This window comes from Clupea harengus, chromosome 10, assembly GCF_900700415.2.
Source record: "Clupea harengus chromosome 10, Ch_v2.0.2, whole genome shotgun sequence".
Lineage (NCBI taxonomy): Eukaryota > Metazoa > Chordata > Actinopteri > Clupeiformes > Clupeidae > Clupea > Clupea harengus.
The window spans coordinates 8,786,210-8,810,277 of record NC_045161.1 but is presented as its reverse complement, the minus strand read 5'-3'; the positions used below and the strand labels follow the sequence as shown (position 1 = coordinate 8,810,277).

The window sequence follows — 24,068 nt, the reverse complement described above, 5'->3', positions numbered from 1 at the left end:
AGCTCTGATTAGAACCAGAGGAGAGGGGAAGATTAAGGGGCAGGAAAGACTGTGGAACGAGGGATCTCAAAGCAGCCATGCAAATGTGAACGGAGAAAGAGAAGTAGAGAGAAAAAGAGAAAGAGAGAGGCAGCTGTGTGCTCTCACTGAATTTAAACCATCTCACAGCAAGATGGGAGATAACCATCACCACTCCACATGCACAACAGCCTGGAGGTCTCTCCCCTCTCTCCCCCACACACACACACACGCACACACACACACGCTTGCAGAGTCTAATCCAACACACACGTCAAGACTTACACACACATACATGCCTCCACACATGCTTCGCACTTCACAGCAACATTCATGCCAGATCTGCATGGCGTGTCAGGTCTACAAGGAAAGGCTGATGTTTTTTTATTTTTTTCAGGAAATAGTGATTCCCAAAAATTTGAAACAGGGGAGAGGGAGGAAGGGGCTGGGCTGGAGAGGAGATGAGAGGCACGAAGAGAGAGAGATGTGAAAACTTTAAGGAAATGGTTCGAAGGGAATTTCTGACAGCCTTACATCAACAAGTAAGTTCAACACATAACTCTAGAGCTAAGAAGAGAAAACAAAAGTCCAGGGGCCAGTATGATGAGAGAGAAAGATAGTCTGGAAGGGAAAGAGAGAGAAGAGGGGGAGGGAGGGGGAGAGAGAGAGAGAGAGAGAGAGAGAGAGAGAGAGATATCCCTGCTGTAAGAGATGTCAAGCAGTGACTACAGAAGAGATAAATATTGTGAGGAGAACTTCCAAAAAAAGAGAAGCTGAAATAAAACAACGTCAGTGCTGGCGTGCCTGACTGGGGCTAAATCCTCCCTCTGCCACCGAGAGTCAAACTCACACAAAAGCACACGCACAGACACGCACACACACACACACACACACACAGACAGAGACGCACACGCACAGACACGCACACACAGACACGCACACGCACAGACACGCACACACAGACACACACACACACAGACAGAGACGCACACGCACAGACACGCACGCACAGACACGCACGCACAGACACACAGACACACAGACACGCACAGACACGCACGCACGCACACACAGACACGCACAGACACGCACGCACACACAGACACGCACAGACACGCACACACAGACAGAGACACACGCAGAGACACGCACACACAGACAGACACGCACACACAGACACGCACACACAGACACGCACACACAGACAGACACGCACACACAGACACGCACACACAGACACGCAGACAGACCTGCGCACAGACAGACACGCACACACACACACACAGACACGCACACGCGTGCTCACACCTCGTATGGGGCACATCATTTTAGTGGAAAAGACAGGGCTCTTCCAAAGAGGAAAAGCTAGCAAACGGCTTTCATTCCGAACCAGCCGTACCTCCACAAATCACTGTGACCGACAGTCATGAATTCATCTCCAGAACACATGAAACCACAACGACCATTACATAGCGTCTGCAGGAAACGAGGGGAACAAAAACACTCCGGCCCAGAAATCAGGATTACCGTGCGAGAGAGAGCGAGCCACAGCAGCGCAAATCAGCTCTACCAATTAACCCTGCAGCCAGGAGGGAGGAAGGGATCTGCCCCCGGGAGAAAATGAGAATCAGACTGAGAGAGAGAGAGAGAGAGAGAGAGAGGGGGATAGAGAGGGGGAGAGAGAGAGAGAAGGGGGGAGAGAGAGATAGAGAGAGAGAGAGAGAGAGAGAGAAGAAGAGAGAGGGAGAGAGGGAGGGGGGAGAGAGAGAGAGAGAGAGAGAGAGAGAGAGAGAGAGAGAGAGAGAGAGAGAGAGGGAGAGAGGGGAGAGGGAGAGGGGGAGACAGAAAGAAAGGCACGGAATGAAAGCAGGGTGAAAGAAAGCCCTATCTGGGTCGTATGCACTGGGGATTGGGGAGTAGTTGCACAAAGACAGGTCAAATGGGAAATGGGACTGGGCTAATGGGGCTAACCTTGACACGCGGGGACACCCACCAATACAATGAGCTTCCCCAGAAGCAGCAGTCAGCCCCGGTGACAGTTTCACCTGTGGAAGCCACCACAGTGGGATGGACAGCAGTAACGGTGGGAGTCTCCCCTTAAAGAAAGAACAGAGCTACCCTTGACATTATGCAGGCCTCGTTCTCGTTCTCTCGTTCTCTCTCTCTCTCTCCCCCTCTTCTCCCTTTCTCTTCCCCTTTCCCCTACTCTTTCTCTCTCACTCATGCAGATGGGCTTTTTGAAGGATGTGAAACTTAAGGAGGAGTTGTGCTAGTTTGTCAGGACAGGCAGAATGACATCACAGGTGGGCTGGACTGAGCCAAAAAAGAAATGGGGTGGGGACATTCGGGAGTGAAGAGAGAGAAAGAAAGAGAGAGAGAGAGAGAGAAAAAAAAAGAAACAGCCACCCAACTTCCACACCCTCTTCCTTGCCCTCCCCTCTTTCTCAATCTCCTTCCATCCCCCCTTCACTTCACCGCCCCATCATCGGTGAAAAACTTGAGGCTCCAACAGCGAGAGCTCATTCAGCACACAGGCAGCAGTCCGCTGGAGCTCCAGAGCCATGCCCCAGCCCCTGAGCCGCTGAAGCCCCATAGAACAAAGCGCCTGGCTGGGCCCCAGGGAAACACCTATCCAGGAGGGGTGGAAGAGGAGAGAAGAGGACAGAGGGGGTGAAGGGATCACAAGCTGAGCATAGAAGCCACAAGACAGGGGCTGTCCAAGCCTTGGGGGACGGTAAGACATGAAAGCTGCCCAGAGGACCCACGACGAGGAGAGAGACAGTCGGACCGGGAGATAGCCAGAGAGGACACAACTTTGTGTTTTTTTTTTTTTTAATTTGGGGGTAAAGACTCGACGTGTGACGGCTGGGCCGAAACGCCGGTTGGACACAGACTTGCACGTGTGAGCATCTGCCTACACTGGGTGCGTACCGGCACTGCCACCAGCGCCGTCAAACTTTCTGACTGTGCTTTCTCTGGTTGTTCTGCCTTTCTGCTGGTTTGTGCTCTCTCTTTCTGTCTGTCTGTCTGTCTTATTCTTGCCTCTCTCCTTCTGTCTCTTGTACAGTTGGAAGGGCTCCTAAATGAGGTTGGGATGTTCCGTGCCGGAGTTAGCCCAGACTGAAATATTTAGCTATGCTTTTTAATTCTCTCTCATTCGTTTTTTTCCTTTTTCTGGCTTTCGTAGCAACTCCAGAAATCTGCATCACAACATTCCAGAGCATGAGCACACTGGTGGCTTGGGCACTCCGAACGCTTCTGTTGGATTATCCCCCTTCACTCCGTCCATCCGGAGTCAACTGACAGAGAAAAGTAGGGCAAGATCAAAGGGAAGAGAGCGAGAGACACACAGAGACAGAATATCAGAGTTTTCCCCCCAGTGTTTATGGCTTTCTTCTTCTCCCCCCCCCCCCCCTCTCCTCTTCCCTTCTTTTCTCCTTCGGGGCAAACTAGAGGGATGAGATGGGAGAGATTTGGAGAATGTAGAAGGGGTTAGGGCACGAAAAGAGCACTAATGCGGCTGGAATCTGCCTATGTTTATTTGTTTGGATAAGCCGCCGGTTTGAGGGCGTGCTCGGCGACACGCTGCCTGTTCTCTTGCTGTGTTGTTGTGGGGCCCGAGATTGCCTCGGGGGTGGGGTGGAGGGGGGCCCATAGAGGGCCACTTGTGTCCTCCGCGGGCCGAATAGGGGCTCCATTGAAGCCGAAGGCCGCTTGTCTAAATAGAAAAAACAAACCCAAAAAGACACAAGGTCAGTTTACACGCTAAGCGCTTCCTGATGGGAGCGGTGTCCCCAGCATTGACACCCGATACGAGGCCCGCGCATAAAGACCTTCAGCCGCGACAGTGAGGGCTTTGAGTGCTAGGCAACGCCAGTGTGGCCCACCAGCGGTACCATCACATGCAATTAGTCACAGTTAAGAGCCCTTTTCCAACTGCCCCTGGCACTGGCACTGGGGGCAAGCAATGTTGGTAAGGCGAGCAGTAAACTTACCGGTCAGTATGCACAGGTGGACAGGTAGGGAGAAGGGGAGAAAGATAGAGAGAGGGATGCAAAGACAGAAGAAAGAAAGAGTGAGTAGGAGAGTAAGAGTGAGTAGAGTTACCAAGAAACAGCAGAGAGACAAAGAGGTCGAGAGAGGTATAAAGAGAGAGAGAGAGAGAGAGAGAGAGAGAGAGAGAGAGAGAGAGAGAGAGAGAGAGAGAGAGAGACTGATCGAGAAACAGATTGCATGAGTGCAGATGGAAAGCATCACGCCCTGTGAGTTCACACACTGTGCTCACACATGCGGTTTTAATGAGCGCTAACCAACACAACCAAACAGAGCGAGGCCTGGGCCAGTTCAAAGGAGGAGAGCGGGGTCACCCCGAGTTTTCTGGGTCTTCCCAGAGCTCTTGTGTACAAACAGGCCGACGGCATGAAACGCTTCCCTAAACAGGAGGCAGCCACTGGCAGTACCGCGTCTAGAACATTCCGTGCTGGAGCATTTGGCAAACCAATCAACCAGCAGCACCTGCGTTAAAACTCAAAGAGCAAAACAAAGCGGCCGGCCAATTCTGGCATGGTAACATGGAAGGAGACTCACTTCAGTCAATTATCTCAAGTGGTTCCTGCTACACAAGCCATCTGAGGAGTCTGTCGCCTCAATAGCAACATTGCGTAACTATAACTCAAGGCCATCTAACCTGACTAATTGTTTAGATTGCTCTGCAGCACAGATTGTGAGTTTGAGACGGTGGGCTTTTCTGCGTGAGGCAAATAATTCAATCTAACCTGAAAGAAACTTGAAACGTGAATAGAGAAATCAATGATAAACCTCCCTGAAAGAATGACTCAATGATAAAAATGGATCGAATGATTGTCAGATCACCGTGTTATGTGGCCATGTTATATGACCAAAGGGACGTGAACCTAGCTGACATACTTAAGCTATAGAAGCTATGGAAGAAGCCAGTCAGCTTCGACTAAAAGAATGAGGTATTGAGTGAGAGAATGTGCACTGTGAGGGGGCGAGGGGCGGTGGAGTAGAGGCTGGAAGGGCAGTATGTCAGGAGCTCCGTGGGCTGTTCTCAATCAGACACGACCTGCCCAAACTCAGCTGCACACCAGAGGCTCAAGGGGAAGACCCAGCTCGAGGCAGAAACACTGCAGCAGAGGAGGACACAGGCGCATTCACACACACATTTTCTATATATATATATATATATATATATATATATATATATATATATAAATATAATGCATATATTTACACATGCATACATACATCCTCAGTTTCGAAAAATTGTTACCAGTCACGCCACTAAAACCTAGCTCGCTCCCTGTCTCTCACACACACACACACGCTCTTGCTCTTTCTCTCTCTTTCTCTTTCTGTGTGTGTGTAGAGCGAGAGAGAGTGAGAGTGTGTGTGTGCGCGTATGAATAAGTGTAACCCATACTAATGGGAGCAGCTGGGAGAGCAACGAATGCCGATTTTCCAGTGGGGGCAAAAATAAGGACAGACGTGCCGTTACCCTGGCGACTGCTATGTTTGGGGATAGAAACACACTTGCCTCTAGCTGCCAGTATACAAACAAGCGTGCAGACACACACATACATGTATACACACTTTCCCGACTTCCACAAAACCGCTGGTGGTGTCTGTGACCACAGCCGCAACATGGAACACACACAGACTTGTCTTGGCTCCTCAATAGACCACGAGAGGTTTGCCCAGCACGACACAGACATACACACAGACAGACACACACACAGACAAGAACACACAGATGCCTATATACAGTACGTGGGTATTGGTCTCTCTTCTATGCCTGTCAGTCACTTTGGGAACCATTCATCATCGTTTTACAAATCATTAACACACACTCCCCAATCTCCATAAACTTACATGAGCCGTTCCGTCTGCTGAGAGAGAGGTGGAAATTCTCCCGACCCATGAAGGATGCACACACTCACACACTTCTCATTCATGTCAGTGATGGTTCTCTCACACCAGGCATGCCCTTGCTTAGAGGCTTACACTGCTTATTTTGGTGGCATTTAGGTTCAGAAACGAAGTGAACAGACAGGCAAATATATACATGAGCCAGTTCTCTTTCTTCCTCCCGCACCGCTGCAGGCTAATTGGAACCATGTGGGCCAATAGCTTCGGTAGCGCTGCAGCGGGCGGCACTTGGAGCAAGGGGGAAGGGGGGTGGGGGGTGGAGAGGAGGAGGAGAAGGGGAGGAGGTGGAGGTGGTGCTGGCTGAAAGGGCTACAGGTTTATGCTACTAACCCTCCCACGAGAGGTTACAGCTTATTACGGCTTTGGCAGTTGGAGGCCTGGCGTGGCTCACGACGGCCAGCGGAGTCGAACGGCTGACGCTACCCAGAACCCCTCAACCCCCCTATTAAAAATTCTCCCCCTCTCCATCTTCCCATTAGGCTGGCCACGAGAAGCTCGGGCCAGCCACGCTGCTCGGCCATCTGCAACAGTTCCACTCCCCACCCAGGCCTGTAATTTCATCAATTTCATCCAAGGGGAACAGGGGAGATGGAGGGCAGAGAGAGAGAGAGAGAGAGAGAGAGAGAGAGAGAGAGAGGAGAGAGAGAGAGAGAGCGCGAGAGAGAGAGAGAGAGAGGGGAACCACCAATAAATAACAGATGAAAGGTGGTGAGAAAAAAATGGGGCAAAGGCGTGCTAGGTAACGAGGTTTAACACAGGAGGAAGCAGAGACTAATTTAGTTTTTGCAGGAAGAAAAAACAGAAAGAAAGAAAGAAAGAAAGAAAGAAAGAAAAAGAGAGGCGAGACGTTACCTTGAGCTGAGACTGCAAGAAGTGCAATGGCAGTAAACAGATGTGTGGCACCAAAGCAGTGATTTACTTAAAATCACATCAACTACTATTGGCAAATGTGAAACTAAAGGCTATTCAGTGACAAGGCAGCTTTATCATCAGCCTGACTATATGGCAAGATATGCTTGACTGTCAGTGCAAGAATGAAGTCAGATTGTTCGGTGTTCACCAAGGAACACACACAATCTCTGCCTCTCTTCACACACTCAGCACAGCTTAGCTACACGCATGCACACTCACACACACACACACACAGTGTTGCATTGTGTGTGATACTGTGAGGTTGTCAGTTTGTGAAATGGAGGAAGGGGTGGCCCCAAAACACAAACCTAACTGTGCAACTAAAGGGGAGGTAGGGGCTAAAACAGACTCTCTCTCTCTCTCTCTCTCCTCTTCTTTCTCCCGCACGCACGCACACACACACACACTCAATAGGATTACCTGGGAAGTTCATTTGGAGCCAGACACAGATTTACTTGAGAGCAAAAAAAGAACAAAAAAAAACAAAGAAAAAGAAGACATTCAGTAGCTAAGTTCAGTAGTTTCAGTCAGACTTCTAACACCACTGTCCCCAAGACTAAACCAACAGAAAAGAAGATGCTTATCTTTTTAATACTTTAATTACTTCCAATAATTTGGCTCTCCATCTCTCTCTCTCTCTCTCTCTCTCGCCCGTCCAGCTCCCTCTCCGCACCTCTTGCCCACAGTGACGGCTCCAGCGCCAATTATTCCTCCTCAAGTGCTTGTTTGTTTCACCTAATAAATCCGCCCATTCGTTCCAGCTCGCTCTGCCGATTTCGGCCAACCCCCCAATTTCCCCTGGCGTGCCCGTCCTGGAGACGGGGATGGCCCATACCCAATCCCACAGCAATTGTAGATCACTCGGAGGCCGTGACCTCACAACTTCTCTCTCGGCTCCACTCCTCCCTCCCTTCCTCTTTCGCTCTCTCTCGCTCTCCTTCCTGTCTCCCTCTATAGTCTAATTATGTCATAGCCTCTGATTGAACAAGAGAGCTCCATGTCAAGCTTCCTGCCTTTTTGATCTTTGGCCTGCTCTGACTATTGTACAGTGTGCTTAATTGCTAACATGTTGTACTTGGGTGTATTGGTGTGTGTGTATTGGTGTGTGTGTGTGTGTGTGAGTGTGTGTGAGTGTGTGTGTCTCTTTGGGGGATTGGTACTGCGCACATAAAAGCACAGTGGTAAAAGAAGAGGCCGCTGGCTGCTTTAGCGGTTGGCGTGGAGAGCAGGGTTGAGGTCTGCTGTTGAACAGTAGGGGCTTTGATTCCATATTAGAGCATCTGTGGGCCATCTCTGGGACAGCCCGTTCATTACAGTGGACTGTACCCAATGAAACCCTGAAATGTCAAACAGTTATGCGACAGCGTCCCCACACCCTTCCTCGCTCGCTTGCTTGCTCTCAATTTCTTGCTTTTCCTTCGGCTTGATGGATGTGCTTGGTGTGTCTCTGTGCGCATGGACATGTGAGTGTGTGTTGGCCCGGTCCACTTGGACCAGCCATGGGAAAGTCTGACGACCAGATGTGGGAAGCTCTCATATTTTTAAAGGCTGGGAAATACATCGGCCATTTAAATAAAATAAATAAATAAGAAAAGAAACAAAAAAGTGCCCCCTCTCCTCCCTTTACTATGTCCAAACACTTCAACTTCTGTGATCTCAGGTGTGGTTACCATGGTGAGGGGTGTCCTCGCGGTCAAGGGGACCGGCTGAGGAGCATGGCCGGCTACTTTAAAGCTGGCTACAGGCTGCAGCCTCCAAACGGCATATGGATCTTTTCACTTGATTAGACTGCCTATTCCCTTTGAAAACTGGGGACACACCAAACCGCAGCTGTCTGACTGTGAACGCTTTTGGTTCATCACCATATGTTGGATGAGAAGAAAAATAAATTGGCGAGGGGAAATGTGGAAAGATTTTTTTTTTTTTTTTTCAGCGCTGGTCTGTCGCAGGATTGCATAGATCTTGGGTTGGTCCGGTTGTTGGGATGCAAGGGAGATGTGCGTGTGGTCTGCAGATAGCAGTTTCCCTCAAAGAGCAGCTTTTTTCCCCCCAAACTGCTTTTGAAGGGTTGTTTAGCCTGGAGAGCTGCTGCTGATGTTTTGTTGCTCGTCATGTTTGGCAATCACTACCTCAGTCTGGAAAAGACCAAGAGCTCATGTTCTCCCTTTCCCTCTCTCACTCATTCGCTCTCTCTCTCTTTCTGACTGCTGTCAGTTTCACTTTAACACTAAACGCCATTTCATAATAGAACACAGTTTTCCACGAAGAAAAACAAAACAAAACAGAAAACAACCCAACTGCTACGTGCTGGAGTGAGTGCAGATAACCCAAACATTAACACACACAATCGCGCACACACACACACACACACACACACACACACACACACACACACACACACACACACACACAGGGAGCCCAGCACTTGTGAGGCAGTCACAGCTGCGCCGGGCCAAACCGCATCTAAAACTGGAGGCGGGCCCTGAGTGGCGTGGTGTGCTCATTCTGAAGCACATCCGATGCCAGCGTTGCCAGGAGAAAGGGTAGGCCCTGGCACTCGTCACCTCGGTGATGTTGGGGAGCCTGTGGTGGTGGCTGTGGTGGCATTATGCCAGTGGACCAGGACTGCGAGCGATGAGGTGATGACGGGGAAAGCAAACTGTTTTTTTTATTCGTGTCACATTACCAGCACAACACAAGTCTCTTTGGGCTGTGCTGGCTGCTGTACACTTCCAGAATGCCATAAAGTTTAAAGAGTGGCTTAAAAGAGAACCGTGAGGATGGCCGTATTAAGTTCTCTCCCAGAGTTATGCCATATGACACAACAGGGTGGAGGTGGACGGATTTATGGTACTGATGAGGGGGAAGCTGGAGTTGTCCAACAATAACCGCACTACGACTACATGTGTGTTATTGTGAGAAAGAGTGAGAAAGGGGGAAAGAAACAGAGGGAGAGAGAAACAGAGAGAGAGAGAGCGAGGGAGAGGGTGTATTGGAACAACATGACCACATGCACACCAGCCTTGGGCTAGACTTATATGTCAGCCTGTTGTTAATAACCATTAGAGGGGTGAGACCCTTAGTCATGTGATTTTCTGAAGATAAATGTAATCTCCTTTCCTATTTTGATACCAGTGAAAAAAGAGCAAGGATATTTCTTGTCCTGCTTTTCCCCCTCTAGGCCCTCAATCCTGTAATTCCAATGCAGTGTCTGTAGTCTAATTTCCCCCTGGCGTGCTGTGACTGGGGGACATCTGTTCAGGATAAGCAAGGCGTCCGTCCGTTCGCCCTAGCCAAAACCATTCACTCCTTTCTGTCTCTCCCTTTCCCCCCTCTCCCCCAGAAACTGCTGGGAAAAACGAAACCCGTGTCCAACAGTTGTTTGACACCCCCCCCAACCTGGTCTAATTTCCATTGAATTTGCTGTCAGGGTGAATTAGGCGGAGGCTCTCGACTCCCATTGCGGGAGGCCAGGGTCTGAGGCATTACATCAGTACCCATCAGCGGCTGTATGGATCCTCGGCCCGTGTTGCGTCTTACCCATGAAGTCAGTTCTAGGCCGGGCCGTCGTGTTCGCCTGCTCAGGCCAAACGGATTATTCAGTCTCTGACCCACTTTTACAGCTTCCAGTTCCTCAATGTCTTCATCTGCTTCGAATCCCCTGTCTTGTGTTTACCAATCAGCACACACCCAACCACCCCACACGCCTTTAAAACCACCCTGAGCTCATCCAGTTTCGTCACTCTCTTTCTCTTGCTCGGTTCAAATGTGCATGTGTATGTGTCTGTGTGTATAGACAGAACAAAGGTTAGTGGTATAGGTTTCACAGTTTATGTCAAAACTGTCTTCAACACTGCACATAAAGTACAGCCAACCAAGGTACAGGGATAGGATAAAAGGAAGGAAACAGATGGGCTGAGTGAGAGGGAAAAGTTAAAGACATGGACAGAATGATAACAGGCTGTAGGTCTAAGGGAGTAGAGATGACAGTCGGCAGGGAAACGCATGGAAACCTCCCTTAAAAAAAAGAGGGGCTGACACGTGAAAAGGCTGACGAAAGATGGAAAGTAAACACTCAACTCAAACTCAAGGCCTACTTGGGCTTAATCAGCTCCCCCTCAAAGTCCTAATTTCCCCAGAGTCTTTCAAAACATCCTCCATGCTACTATCCTTAGACTGGAGGAGAAAGGCATGAAGGGGAAGTGACTGCTCAGTCTGCAGAGATTCCCGTCAGGTACTAACCATAAGCTTTTCTCATTCATGTGTCTTGTGGAGCACGCAAGTGTGTGTGTGTGTGTGTGTGTGTGTGTGTGTGTGTGTGTGTGTGTGTGTGTGTGTGTGTGTGTGTGTGTAGGGTTCACCAGGGTGCGTACGTGCACGCATGCCTGATCTCAAAGTCAAAAACCTGGAATGCCTTTCATGTGAACCTCCGTCGAAGAGCCTGTGCTTTCAATTCCACTCTGCACCCCCAGAGGAAATGTGGATCACGCCGCGCATAGAGCCAGACTGGAGACGGAGGAGCGTGAGAGGGACAGGAGAAAGGCCCTGAGTGAGAAAATGTGTACTCTGCATGTACATGGCTTCCAAAAAAGAAAAAAGTGAGGGAGAGAGTCAGAGAAAGAGGGGGATAAGAAGTGTTCTGAGAGGAGGAAAAAGGAAGTGGAGAATGAAAGATTAAGAGCGGAAAGTGATAGCAAACAAGGGATGGAACAAGGGGAATATTGAGGAAGGATGGAGAGAGAGTAATATACAGGCAACCAGACACTGTCTGCATGTGGCTTTCTGAAGTCTATGGTAAAGTCATCACGGAATGGAGAGGTCACTGAGGATAGCTACAGAATATTACATCCACCGATCGGGGGGGGGGGGTTCACTACAAAAAAGGAAAGCCAACTTTATCAGGAGTAGCCATCAACAACATTATCTTTTGAAAGGAAAATTCGAAGACTTCAAAAACGTCAGTGTACACGTAACATTTCAAAGCACCAGCTGTGTTAAATCAATCAGACGGGAGTAAACTGACTATCTGCTTCCATGAAATAGGAGGATAGACAATTACCGGTCAATTCTTTGCTCTGCTTGGCTCTCAAAGAAGAATTGGAGAAGCCATTATCTATGCAAGCAGAACATCCAGGCCATCCCTCAAGAGCCAAGACGATGAAGAAAGAAAGACAGAGACCCAGTTTCTCGCTTCAACAGCTTGAGCCAGGAGACTGATCTATTTTTTAGGGGGGGATGTTGTAACCAATACGATGGTTGTGGTTGATGTGTGTGTCTGATGTGGATGTGGATGTGGCCTTGGCCATGTGGGCACACATAAAGTAGTGTGTAAAGAAAAAGGGCTGGGGATGGGAGGGCAGGTCGAAGGGGTGACACCGCTGTGCTTCTCCTGCTGATGAGAACCAGACTCGCCAGGCAGAAAGAGGTGATCCTGAGATTAGAACAGGCTACAGCAGAACAGGGGGGGGTGGATAAGTACAGCCTCAACGTTCCACCTTTTCACCCCAAAACAAACAGGGATGCCAGAACAGAGCCCGACACCTCCGGAGGTGCAAATCATCTCTGGCTCTGGCATCACGGCTCGGAGCTCGGAGCTGAGAGAACTGTGGGGTGCATGGGTCAGGGGCGGTTTGTTTAAAGGAAGTGTCTGAACAGAGACACCCCAGTCCAGTCAGGCTAGAGTGCATGTTCGTGTGTGTGTGTGTGTGTGTGTGTGTGTGTGTGAAGATAATATGTGTCCAAGGAGGGAGCTTGGTGATGACCTCACACAGAGACAGACACTTCCTGTTTATGTGCATGCCATCCACACATCATTCATCAACTTTCAACCTTTCAACTCACGCACAACTCTCAACACGCCATTCATCACGTTCAGTCCAGCTTATCCCGGCTTTATCCATGTTTACTTCTCAGAAAGTAGAGGAGTCATCCCGAGGGGATTAAGTTCAGAGACCTTCACATTTAATACGTTACAGAAAGAAGGTTACTTGCAGAGATAAGTGGGAATAGATGTGTTTTCAGCACTGTTATCGGGATGATCGATATCGATATACTTCTTCTTATCTCTGAATAACACCTCAATCTCTCTGTGACGGATCCTAGCCTTCATCTCCACAAGTGCTTGTTTGAAACATTCCTTCACCCGAGCCCAGATGCCATAATTATCGTGCTTGTTGTTGACTTGAGGTTTGTCTTTCCTTCCCTCCTCCTAGGAAAGCACTCAGCTGCACTGCCAGAGAAACAGAACGGGAGGAGAAGCGCGAGGGCTATAAAGGGAGAAGAGAAGAGAAGAATCGGTCATGAGACGAGGGGTGACGTGGTGGCTTTGTGCCGCACTCTGGCTGTCGGCCTGGGGCTTTGCCTGCGCCGGCCGCTCGGGTGAACACCCGCTGCAGTCAACGCGGCGACGGAGAGCGGCTAGCAATGATGACGTGAACAAAAAGTGCAGCTATACCTTCCTGGTGCCGCAGCAGAAGATCAAGGGCCCCATATGCGCCAGTGCCACAGGGCCCGAGCCGGACAAGGAACGCGTGACCCGCATGGACATCTCGGACCTGCGCGTGGTGCTGAACAGGCAGCGGCGCGAGATCGAGACGCTGCAGCTGGTGGTGGACGTGGACGGCAACCTGGTGAACGAGATGAAGCTGCTGCGCAAGGAGAGCCGCAACATGAACTCCCGCGTCACGCAGCTCTACATGCAGCTGTTGCATGAGATCATCCGCAAGCGCGACAACTCGCTGGAGCTGGCGATGCTGGAGAACCGCGTGCTCAACGCCACGTCCGAGATGCTGCGGCTGGCCTCGCGCTACCGCGAGCTGGAGGTGCGCTTTGGCCAGCTGGCCGGCGTCGTCAACAACCAGTCGGCGCTGATCGCAGCACTGGAGGAGCGCTGCCTGCAGGCCTATGGGGGGCGCCACGACCTGCCCGCTGTGCCACCACTGGTGCAGGTGGTGCCGGAGAGCATACCTGTCAACAGCGGGCGCTTCACCAACGAGATCCAGCGCGTCCACAACCGCGCTCTGCCCCGAGGATCACGCATGGATGCACAGCCCACCGTCAGTCCTGTAGGGGCGCCACCACCCACAATCAGCACAGAAGGTAAGGCATGGGGCGCTGGGCACCGGTGGACTAGACCAGAGTATGTGGCTTAAGTAGTATGGTGAACCTGTTAGACAAAGGGATATTGCAACCCCAAAGCCATGCTTTCAGAGCACTTACTATTGAGTGGCCAAAGCTCTGTGTGTGCAATAGGACTGATGCAGCAAGAGTATTCAAGCTATGCAGCACAACAGGACTCAACATTATAAATGATACGCTTTGCAGCGGGGCATGTTGGAAGCATAGCTATGGAAAAGAGATGGTCAACAAATATTTTACTAGAATAAGGCAGGAATGGGTATTGGAAGAGACTCAGATCTCATACCAAACTGCATCTGATCTGTGTAATGTCTGAGTGCGCCCTGACTGATGCAGCATTCCAGGTCCTGGCACCGGCAGAGGACAGAATGGGGCTCAAACATTCCACAGCATAGATCTCGCTCTCTCTCTCTCTCTCCTTCCCTCCCTCTCCCTCTCTCGGCCAGAGGCAGGGTCTCACGCATGAGAAGAGAGCATGCTAACCTGCCAGGTCCAAATCTGCCCTGGACACAGAGATATATGGCAGGGATTAGACCAGCTAAGGTCTGCAGTCCATCACCTGGTGAGAGTGGAAGGGAACAGCAGGGAAAGGAGTGAGTGAATGAGTGAGTGAGCGAGCGAGACTGTGCAAATGGGAAAGGGAAGTGAGAGAACAGAGAGAGAAAGGAAAGAAAGGGTGAGAGAGAGAGAGAGAGAGAGAGAGAGAGAGAGAGAGAGAGAGAGAGAGAGAGAGAGAGAGAGTGGCCAACTTGCAGTCCATTAATGGCAGCAATGGTGGTAGCAATGGCTCAAAAAACAACTGGAAAAGGAGGGAGACTGGAGATCCAGAGAGAGGTCAGTTGCAGTGAAAAAGTAACGGAGAGAGATGGATAGAGAGAGAGCGAGATCACTGGAGAAGTGCCCAGAACCCTGTGTGCGTATGTGAGTGCACTTCTGAAAATCACAAAAACAACATCTACTGATATCTGGGACAGTGATATAGTGGATGAAAAACACACACTAAGCTGCAAAATGTACTCTCCAGTTACTCACCCGCCCAATCGTTCATAACCAGGACACACACACACACACACACACACACACACACACACACACACACACACACACACACAAAGAGGGAACAATCAAAGTAGTCCACAGCCAGCCATCTTAGCATGAAATCAATTTTCAAGGCTGTAAAGCCTTCTGGGAAGAGTCATCCACAGAATATGTTAGCAAAATGTTGTGTCTAGAAGTGATAGCAGGCCTCAGTATCAGGAGGCATTTTGGAGGGTGTGCTAGGCTAAGAATATGTAATCTCTGGCTACACTTACAGGACATCATTAGGACAAACAAAATAGACAGAACAAACTTTTTGGCATGCAGTCCGATGCACACGTTGGATTGAGGCTTGGGTTCCAAGAGACTCAAAAGCAGCTGGAAAGCTTGAGCCGGATCAGTGAGTAAGCTCTGCCTCTTTAAGTCACCACCATCCTTCTATAGTCATCACAGGAAGCATCCATGCATGTCTCAAACCTGCCTACCATCTGAAATGTGTTTCATATGTAAACATCACACACACACACACACACACACACACACACACACACACACACACACACACACACACACACACACACACACACACACACACACACACACACACACACACACACACACACACTGTGGAAGAGCTAGTTCGGCCCAAACCCCATGGGGCTGGTTTTTTTATACACAACCTGTCTAGAAAGGGAGCTGAAATGTTGGTCTGACTGATCGACGTTAATGAGCAAGAACTAGAAGACATAAGACCCCCTGACATGGGCATCCTCTCACACCTCCTCTGATGAGTTGAGTAAAGCTGCCTGCTCTGAGGGACCCTCCTCATCTCCATAGGGACCAGTCTGGCAGGCTTCCACGCTCCGCCCCAAGTCAGTCGTCTGGAGACGATCCAGACCTTCATGCTGATTCTGCCTGAACCACATCACTCACAGCAGTGTAGCATATTTCCTGCTATGACTCCTCTTCGAACAGGGCTGATATTGTGCAACGGTCGAGTTGAAAGGAAGGAGAGCCTGAGAGGCCACAGGCTTTGGGGCGAGAAAAACAAAAAAGAAAAAAAAGGGGAAAAAAAGAGGACAGAAATGTGGAAGGGGAAGGAGAGGAGACGGGACTTTCTTTCCACCCTTCGTCAGAGAGATTCAACCAAAATGCTGGGGGAAGATGGATACCAGGGTGACGGAGGAGACTGTGGACATGGTCCAAGTCAAAGCTGGATTAGCAACGCTAACACTGAACGCGTGCCCGCAGTGAAGAAGACTGGGCGCTAAAGAAAACAGCCAAATTAAAGGCTTCTCCTGGTTCTCATCTGTGTGTACACCGTCAAGGTCTTTTTCATAGTTATCACATCAACAATCTAACTGAGGCAGACAGCTCATGGCGTCTGTATGTACATGTATGTATGTGTGTGTGTGTGTGTGTGTGTGTGTGTGTGTGTGTGTGTGTGTGTGTGTGTGTGTGTGTGTGTGTGTGTGTGTGTGTGTGTGTGTGTGTGAGAATGGTAGGGGTGAGCGTTCTCTCTCTCTCTGTGTGTTGGCCTAATCATAGACCCTGATTAGAAGCTGGGACACGGATCACCAGATTTCAGGAAACTCGACCCCTCTTCTCTAATTCCCCACTCCTCCACAGGAGCTCCTGACACTTTCCTACAGTCCCAGCCCAAGAAAAACAGACGCAAGAACAGAAAGAGCAAAGAGAGAGGTGGATGAAGATAAACCAAAATGAAAATTAGAAAAAAAGAAATTAAGTCCGTTTCATCTCCTGCTGCGAGATTGGAATGATCCAAATATTATTTGTCTCCTATTCCTCCTCTCGGCCGAAGCCCAAGCCAGGCTACGGTCTTCAGTTACTCTCAGGCTCTTTCTCCTGACCGCATTTACCAACCTCGGCCGCTTCTGGTCTACCTAAACACACACTAGGGCTCGCCAGGAATTAAAGCTGTTCCTCAGCATGGCAGATCAGCCCCTGCGGTGGGTTTTTATATCTGCTGGTCGATGGCACATCCTTCTAGCCCCAATATAGCCAATGCAGCAGCATGGAGGTAAATCAAGACAAATCGCTACAAGACAAACAGGAGCTGAGGGTGGCAGGGTTTCAGGTGCTGTTAGGGAGACTGCAGGGGGTCTTGTAAGTCCCCACTAGCCGAGAAAACCATCCCCTGTCGTCCCCACCCACAGATCTCCATCAAGGCTCAGACAAAGGCTTTCTTCATAAGAGCACAGCACTCAACGTTCAAATGTCTGCTATTACACCCACACGCAAGCACAGCGAGGGGCTGCTCTGGGAGACCTTGCTTTGAGGGTCTGTGTTAGCACAGGATGGGGCTTCTTGGGACACACCCACATCCTGGCCACCTCAGTGGCTCCAGTAGGGATCACTTAGCAGGAGCCAAATCATACCACCACCACCACCCCTCCCGCAACCACTACTTCATCCCACTCCCCAGCCTGGTCCACTAGTCCAGATCCAGATTATGATCTTCACAAGGGAGAGACAACAATCATGTTCACTGTAGGGATTACAAGACAGCTGGGCTGAGAATCTAGAGTGGGTACTTATGGATAAGCAGACATTTCTGGCTCTGTGACTAAATGGAGGGCTCTAGTGCAGCCAGTGCCAGGGTACCCTGTTGTGGAGTAGATTTGGCCTTTTTGCTTTGCACTTGACGCCAAGAGGAAATGTCATCAGAGGCCCAGCAATAGTAAATGTATGCAAATGGTCTACCAGACATCCATTAAATGTGACCTGAGAAATTATGGGGTACTGGGATAATGGGCCCAGTGAACACCTCTGGTGCCCAACATAAGTGCCTTCACCTTCACTTTGACAGGTACTTGGCCAAGGACGTCTCTCCAACTTCTGCCTAGCCAAGGAAGAGAAAGGAGAGGCAGTGTGAAGCCTCACGTGGAGGATGAGGATGAGCGAGCGCGCGCATATATATATTTGCTTGGCCAGTTAGTCAACCTGTCATAGGTCAGCTGCAGGCCATCTGAACAAAGGAAAACCTGCGTGCCAGATGAGTCGAGGCATCAAGGCCAGCCTCTTGAGGGCCATGTACTTCAAAAAAAGTTTCAAATGACTTTATGCAACCCTTTGCCGGTCTCCTATGCGTTACCACTACATCATCTTTGAGGCATGTGGTTGATCGTGGGTGTTTGGTTGACCTTTCTCTCGCCCCCCCCCTCCCCCTCCCCCTCCCCCCTCTTTCTTTGTTTGTTTTTCAGGGCCATTCAAGGACTGCTTTCAGGTGCGTCAGGCAGGCCACAAGGCGAGTGGGATGTACCTGCTGAAGACAGAGGGCAGTGACCGGCTAATCCAAGTGTGGTGCGAGCATGGTTTGGACAACGGAGGGTGGACCGTCTTCCAGAGGAGAAAAGACGGCTCTGTGAATTTCTTCAGGAACTGGGACAGCTATAAGGTAATAGAACCAAAGGAATGGTAGGGGCCCTAATCTCTGTCAAGACAAGTCAACTTTATTTGTATGGCACATTTAAAAACAGCAGCAGTTATACCAAAGTGTTTTCCAGTCGAGGTAAATAGACTGATTATAAATTTAGAAGAATAAAAAAAGGAAATAAACAAATAAATTGAATAAATGCTGAAAGAATAAAAAAAAGACAGAATAGCATAAAAACAAAGATTGAAAACCTAAAGAAAAAGGTAAAGTTAAGAGATGTAAATGAATAAAAGGAATAAAAACAAAAAAGACAAATAAGCAGACGAAATCTAGAAGTAATAAAAGGGAAATGGGTAATAAATTGCTACAATAAAAAAAACAAATAGATAAATACAACCATAAACAATGGACACCCAATGAAAGCACTTACACAGTAAAACACAATAAAAGACCAACAAGTCAGAAAACCAGACTGAACTAAGAGCGCAAATAAAAATACCTCAGACTGGACTAAAGATGCACTTAAAAGAGCTCAACACCAAAGAAAAATCCAGGGAATGGCAGTGTGAAATTTGGGATTAGGATTAATTTAGGACCAACAAGAGCCAAAGCCTGAACACCCTTGGATATATTAGACTGGTAAATCTAGTAAAGTTCATCTGAGGATCTTAGGGCCCTCAACGGAGCGTAAGGGGTCTGGAGATTTGACATGCAGGCTTGAGCGAGACCATTCACAAACTCTAGTGAAGCTAAAGTGTAGTGTAGCTGAAACAGGTGTGATATGATCAAACATCTTGGTCATTGTTAAATGCTGATGCAATTTAGACGACTCTGAAGAGAAATGGTAATTGTAATCTCCCAGCTAGCCGAAAATTCTGGTTGTCTAGATTCTGTAGAGAATACAGCAGTAGGAGTGTCATTTTGTGCCCAAAGATACAGGAAATGACGTATTTGCTTGTCACATGCCCATTGGGCTATCTAGTATATGGGGCCGGCGACCCACCTCTACCTTCCCCCCTCCTCTGGCTTCACTCGAGCCATCAGTCTCATCATCTGGCTTCTCCTCTTCCGACCTGCCAGGCTCTTTGAGACTAATCTAAATCAGTTCTTTCGACCTAATGAGAGTATATCTAAGCGATCAGTGTAAACATCCTGTGCAGGAGCAGGGCTATTTCAGGAAATCCATGGACTCTGGGCTCGATCCGAAACGTCTTCAGTTACATAACCCTGCGCTGTCAGCACATCCTGAAGCACTTTCACAGAGCTTCCTTCCAACTTCAGAGACAACCACAAATGCAGCAGGACCACTGAGATCCCCCCCCCCGAAATCGTAAACCGCAGAGCACCAGGGCTCCCTGAAACTGGATCGGTCTCAGGGGCATGTGGGCGGGCGATGGGGCGGCCGTGCTATGGGCTGCTCTCCAGCATGAAAAGAGAGGAGGTGGGAAGAGCAACACGCCAGAAACTAGTGTCAGCCACCCAACAGAGATGTTCTACCTCTCATGAGGGCCAGCGTCCATGTGTGTATATGTGCACATCGTGTGGCACGGAGCAGACAAGCCCACCCACAGAAAACCTTTGGAAAAACCCTAGGAGGAGCTAAGACAAATAAACATTGCATATTTACATGGTACCTAATTCTAAACATTAAATATTATATAAGTAAACACTGCATGGTAAAACGCTGCCTACCATCTGGCAGCGTCTGTAAAAGCAATATAAATGGGGGAGCACTGAGGTGCAGTGATGTACGTGGAACCGGGATAACCAAGACGTGTATTATGAGGTATACAGATGGTGCCTAGGAAGACCTGGTATAATGAGTACAGATAGGAGGATGCTCGAGGGCATAGCTAAATCCTGCTTTTTCTTAACAACCACCGAAGTAAACAGCACCCTAATGTGAGTATGGCCTTTCACACTTCTGTACTCTGTGAAGCACATGTGCTTATGCATAAAGAAATACATGAGGCACACACACACACACACACACACACACACACACACACACACAGCTACAAACAAACCAGCATAATGCCAGATGACGCAGACCACTACAAATTCACCTCAACTGAGGGAAACAAGAAACAGCATTTCCACACATTATCAGCTGGCGTCAGGAGTGCATTCAATTTAGCCTCACCTCACTCCAGTTGGGAAACGCCAGCCGGTCTTACTCAATAAAACTGTTCAGCGAAAAATCCAATTATTCTCCCCCCTTTTTACTGGACCTTTTTTCCCTTCCATTTGTCCTCTGAGACACGAGTTTCTTCAAGCCTGGATGGAGACCTTGCAGGGTCTGTGCACCAGATGAACTGAGGGTTGGGGCGGTGGTGGGTGGGGTGGTGTCGGAGGGGTGGGGGGGGGGGGGGGGGACCAGCCCAGAGCACCACAACAAGGGCCACATCACTGGGATGAGGCACAAACAGACCTCAGCACGAGACATTTCTTTTGCCGTCACCCGCAAACAATGAGTCTAAGACAAAGCAATACATGACTAATAACCCAGCGAGTACAAAAAGCCCACACAAACAGATGCATCAACAGACAGCCTGTAACTCAAAACAAATAAGGTCTCTAAAAAGGGGCCGAACCCTTTAGGTCGTTTGGTCCCCAATGCATCATGACTTGCTAAACAAAGGAAATGGAACACATCTGCACAACCTATTGCAATGTACATCCCATTTCTCTGACCATTCCCTTTTATCTTGCCTTTTACAGAAGGGCTTTGGGAACATAGACAGTGAGTACTGGCTGGGCCTGGACAACATCTACAACCTGACAAAGCAGGGTGACTACCGGCTCCTGGTGGAGCTCGAAGACTGGGTGGGCAAGAAGGTGTACGCCGAGTACAGCAGCTTCCGCCTGGAGTCCGAGAGCGAGGGCTTCCGCATCCGGCTGGGCACCTACCAGGGCAATGCGGGAGACTCATTCAGCAGCCACAACGGCAAGCCCTTTACCACACTTGACCGCGACAGGGACACCTTCTCAGGTAAGAAATCACAGGAGGCTGAGATCTACCTGCAACTAACCTTTTATCATCAGTTATGACAACCTTGCAACTGACAGTAGCATTGCTAGTGCCAATTCTTTAATATTTGACATTGATACCATTTTGGAGAGGCGAGACCAGACAGCTATATTTAGTTTGTTCCATTTACAGCCACAACCACACCTTCCAATCCCTCTCCTCCTCTCTCTCTCTCTCTCTCTCCCCACCTCTGGCAGGTAACTGTGCCCATTTCCATAAGGGTGGCTGGTGGTACAACGCCTGTGGCCAGACCAACCTGAATGGTGTGTGGTACAGCGGCGGTGTGTACCGCAGCAAGTTCCAGGACGGAATCTTCTGGGCCGACTACGGGGGAGGCTTTTACTCCCTGAAGTCTGTCCGCATGATGATCAGGCCAATTGATTAAGAGACTATAAGCACTTCAACCATAGACACACACAGACACACACACACACAAGTTCAATCCCTATTCAAATAACTCATGGTTGATGCTAATTTATACAATGCATTTTTTTATGGAAACACAGACCACCTAGGTTTGTAGCACCCCGCCCCGGGGCCTCTCCCACAAGCACGGGTCTATGAGGAGGGACGTTTACTCCGAGGGAAGAAGGGAGGAGAGCAGAAGAGTAAACAAACTCTTGCACAGCGACAGTCCACCTTTGTCTGGTGCTACGGTAGACGGCAGGCACATGTCTGCACACTTTGACACAGAGGGGCTGTGTTGCACTGACGTGGAGATGTGTTAGGAGAGAGACAGTGCCACCCCCCCCCCCCCATCTTCCTTTGTACCAGCCATCCCCAGTCATCCTCTCCTACTTCTATTCATATTTAATCAATACATTCAATCTTCCTCACTGTTGGGCGTCTCTCCACTTTCCCTTGGTTCATATGTCTCGATTTCAGTCCACTTTCTGTCCACTGTTACTTATTCCACTCTTAAAATGGGAAGCCCCTGAATGAGATATTTCTAACCTTACAGGAAAAACATTCTGTAGAGTCTATCCATTGTGGTACACTCACATATACACTCACATATACACACACAGCTATACATACATACACACACACACACACTCTGTTGTTTAAAGTATGCAGTATGTTTTTGTTACCCCACAAGCACAAAGAGGACTTGAGAAAACTGTGCCTCTCTGATGTGGAGATGGCCTAGCTTGCTTTGGTATGTAAATATATGGTACTGTATATTGCCTGTGATTTGTACAAGTTGATTTAAGGGCTTGTGGCTTGTGCAGGCCCATGATGTAACTACACCTCATCCACCATCTCCCCGGTCACTTATTTATCTTATTTATAACGATTACGCAATAGCCTTCATCTAAGTTACTTATCCTGGTTATGATGTAAAGTGTTCTCATGAGTATATGTCACAAGAGGAACAACAAAGTTCTGAATATACACACATTCCCATTAATAACTCAAATTCTGTAGTACAAATCACGCCAATAATTACAAAGCAAGACATTTCAAAAGGACCCACAACAGCACGGAGGGCTTAACAATGCTGTGCTCTTGCTTCTCCGGTCGCACGCGGACGGACGGACGTACGTATGCCCACCTTCTGCTATGCAAGGCGTGAAGGCTACAGCTGACAGGAGGTGGAACACATTTACCGGTGCGGCATGGTACCCCGGCCCTTACGCCAACACCCCAAACAAAAGAAAGAAATGGAAAAAAAATCTAATAAAACACTCTGCCTTCTCTCCTGACTCTTTCTTCACACACACACACACACACACACACACACACACACAGTCCACCACATGCAGTCGGAGGCAGGGAGCGAGGTTATGAGAGAGAACTAGTAAGAGAAACAGACAATAGCGAGAGAGAGAGAGAGAGTAATGAAATGTGCCACCTTTGCATTGCTTGCTGTACATCATGTCCAATCACATAAAGTAGAATATGTTCTTTTGTTTCAGCTGGTTTTCCCATTACACAACTGATCGGATTGCAGTCTGATCTCTAGCGAATGAGTGCACAGGCAGAGAGAGAGAGAGAGAGAGAGAGAGAGAGAGAGAGAGAGAGAGAGATATGGAGGGACGGAGCAGGAAAAAGATATGAGAGAGGATGGCGGAATATCAGGGCACCTCTGCTCTGAAGAATTGCATGATTAAAGTGTGCAGTCAAACGTGGAGCGAGAATAAGTGTTACAACAGAGCATGCACTAAGGACAGATGACAATGGAAAACACATTTCTGTAGTCCAGTCACGGACCATAGGACGAGAGAGGAGAGAAAGAGGTGGGGAGGAGAGAAAGAAATTCTTTCCACAGTGAGTGAGTGAGTGAGACAGAGAGGGAGAGCAAGAGAGAGAGGGAGGGAGGGAGGGAGGGAACACTTGGGTTTCATCTTCCCAGATATATTCTGCAAAGTTATGACTCTCTCCTGACTGAGAGTCACTCAGAGGCCGTGCTTCATAACTCAAAGTTCTCTAATGTCCTGGCGAGAACACACACACACACACACACACACACACACACACACACACAGTGCTTGTATGCCATCAGCACTCATGAACCTTGCAGGTTTGGACACATGGTAGGTGTCAGCCTGTGATGCAGATCCTCCCACTTGCGTCCTCATAAGG

General features: G+C 49.0%; 2 protein-coding genes across 3 annotated transcripts in view; one reads left to right on the top strand and one right to left on the bottom strand.

Moving 5' to 3' along the window:
- ralgps2 (Ral GEF with PH domain and SH3 binding motif 2) overlaps positions 1 to 24,068 on the bottom strand; it is a 95,461-nt gene that overhangs the window by 14,644 nt on the left and 56,749 nt on the right. The window lies entirely within an intron of this gene.
- Positions 2,495 to 23,180, top strand: angptl1a (angiopoietin-like 1a). Its single transcript, XM_012839542.2, has 5 exons — positions 2,495 to 2,941; positions 13,092 to 13,977; positions 18,279 to 18,472; positions 21,173 to 21,443; positions 21,680 to 23,180. Exons 2-5 carry the CDS (start codon positions 13,179 to 13,181, stop codon positions 21,865 to 21,867), a joined length of 1,452 nt encoding a protein of 483 aa, XP_012694996.1. The 5' UTR covers positions 2,495 to 2,941; positions 13,092 to 13,178; the 3' UTR covers positions 21,868 to 23,180.

Bases quoted from the DNA above. Each gene is read 5' to 3' on its own strand.
- angptl1a (XM_012839542.2), top strand. From the start codon at position 13,179: ATGAGACGAGGGGTGACGTGGTGGCTTTGTGCCGCACTCTGGCTGTCG. The intron at 13,978-18,278 runs GTAAGGCATGGG...TTTGTTTTTCAG, and splicing joins ACCCACAATCAGCACAGAAG to GGCCATTCAAGGACTGCTTT. The intron at 21,444-21,679 runs GTAAGAAATCAC...CACCTCTGGCAG, and splicing joins CGACAGGGACACCTTCTCAG to GTAACTGTGCCCATTTCCAT.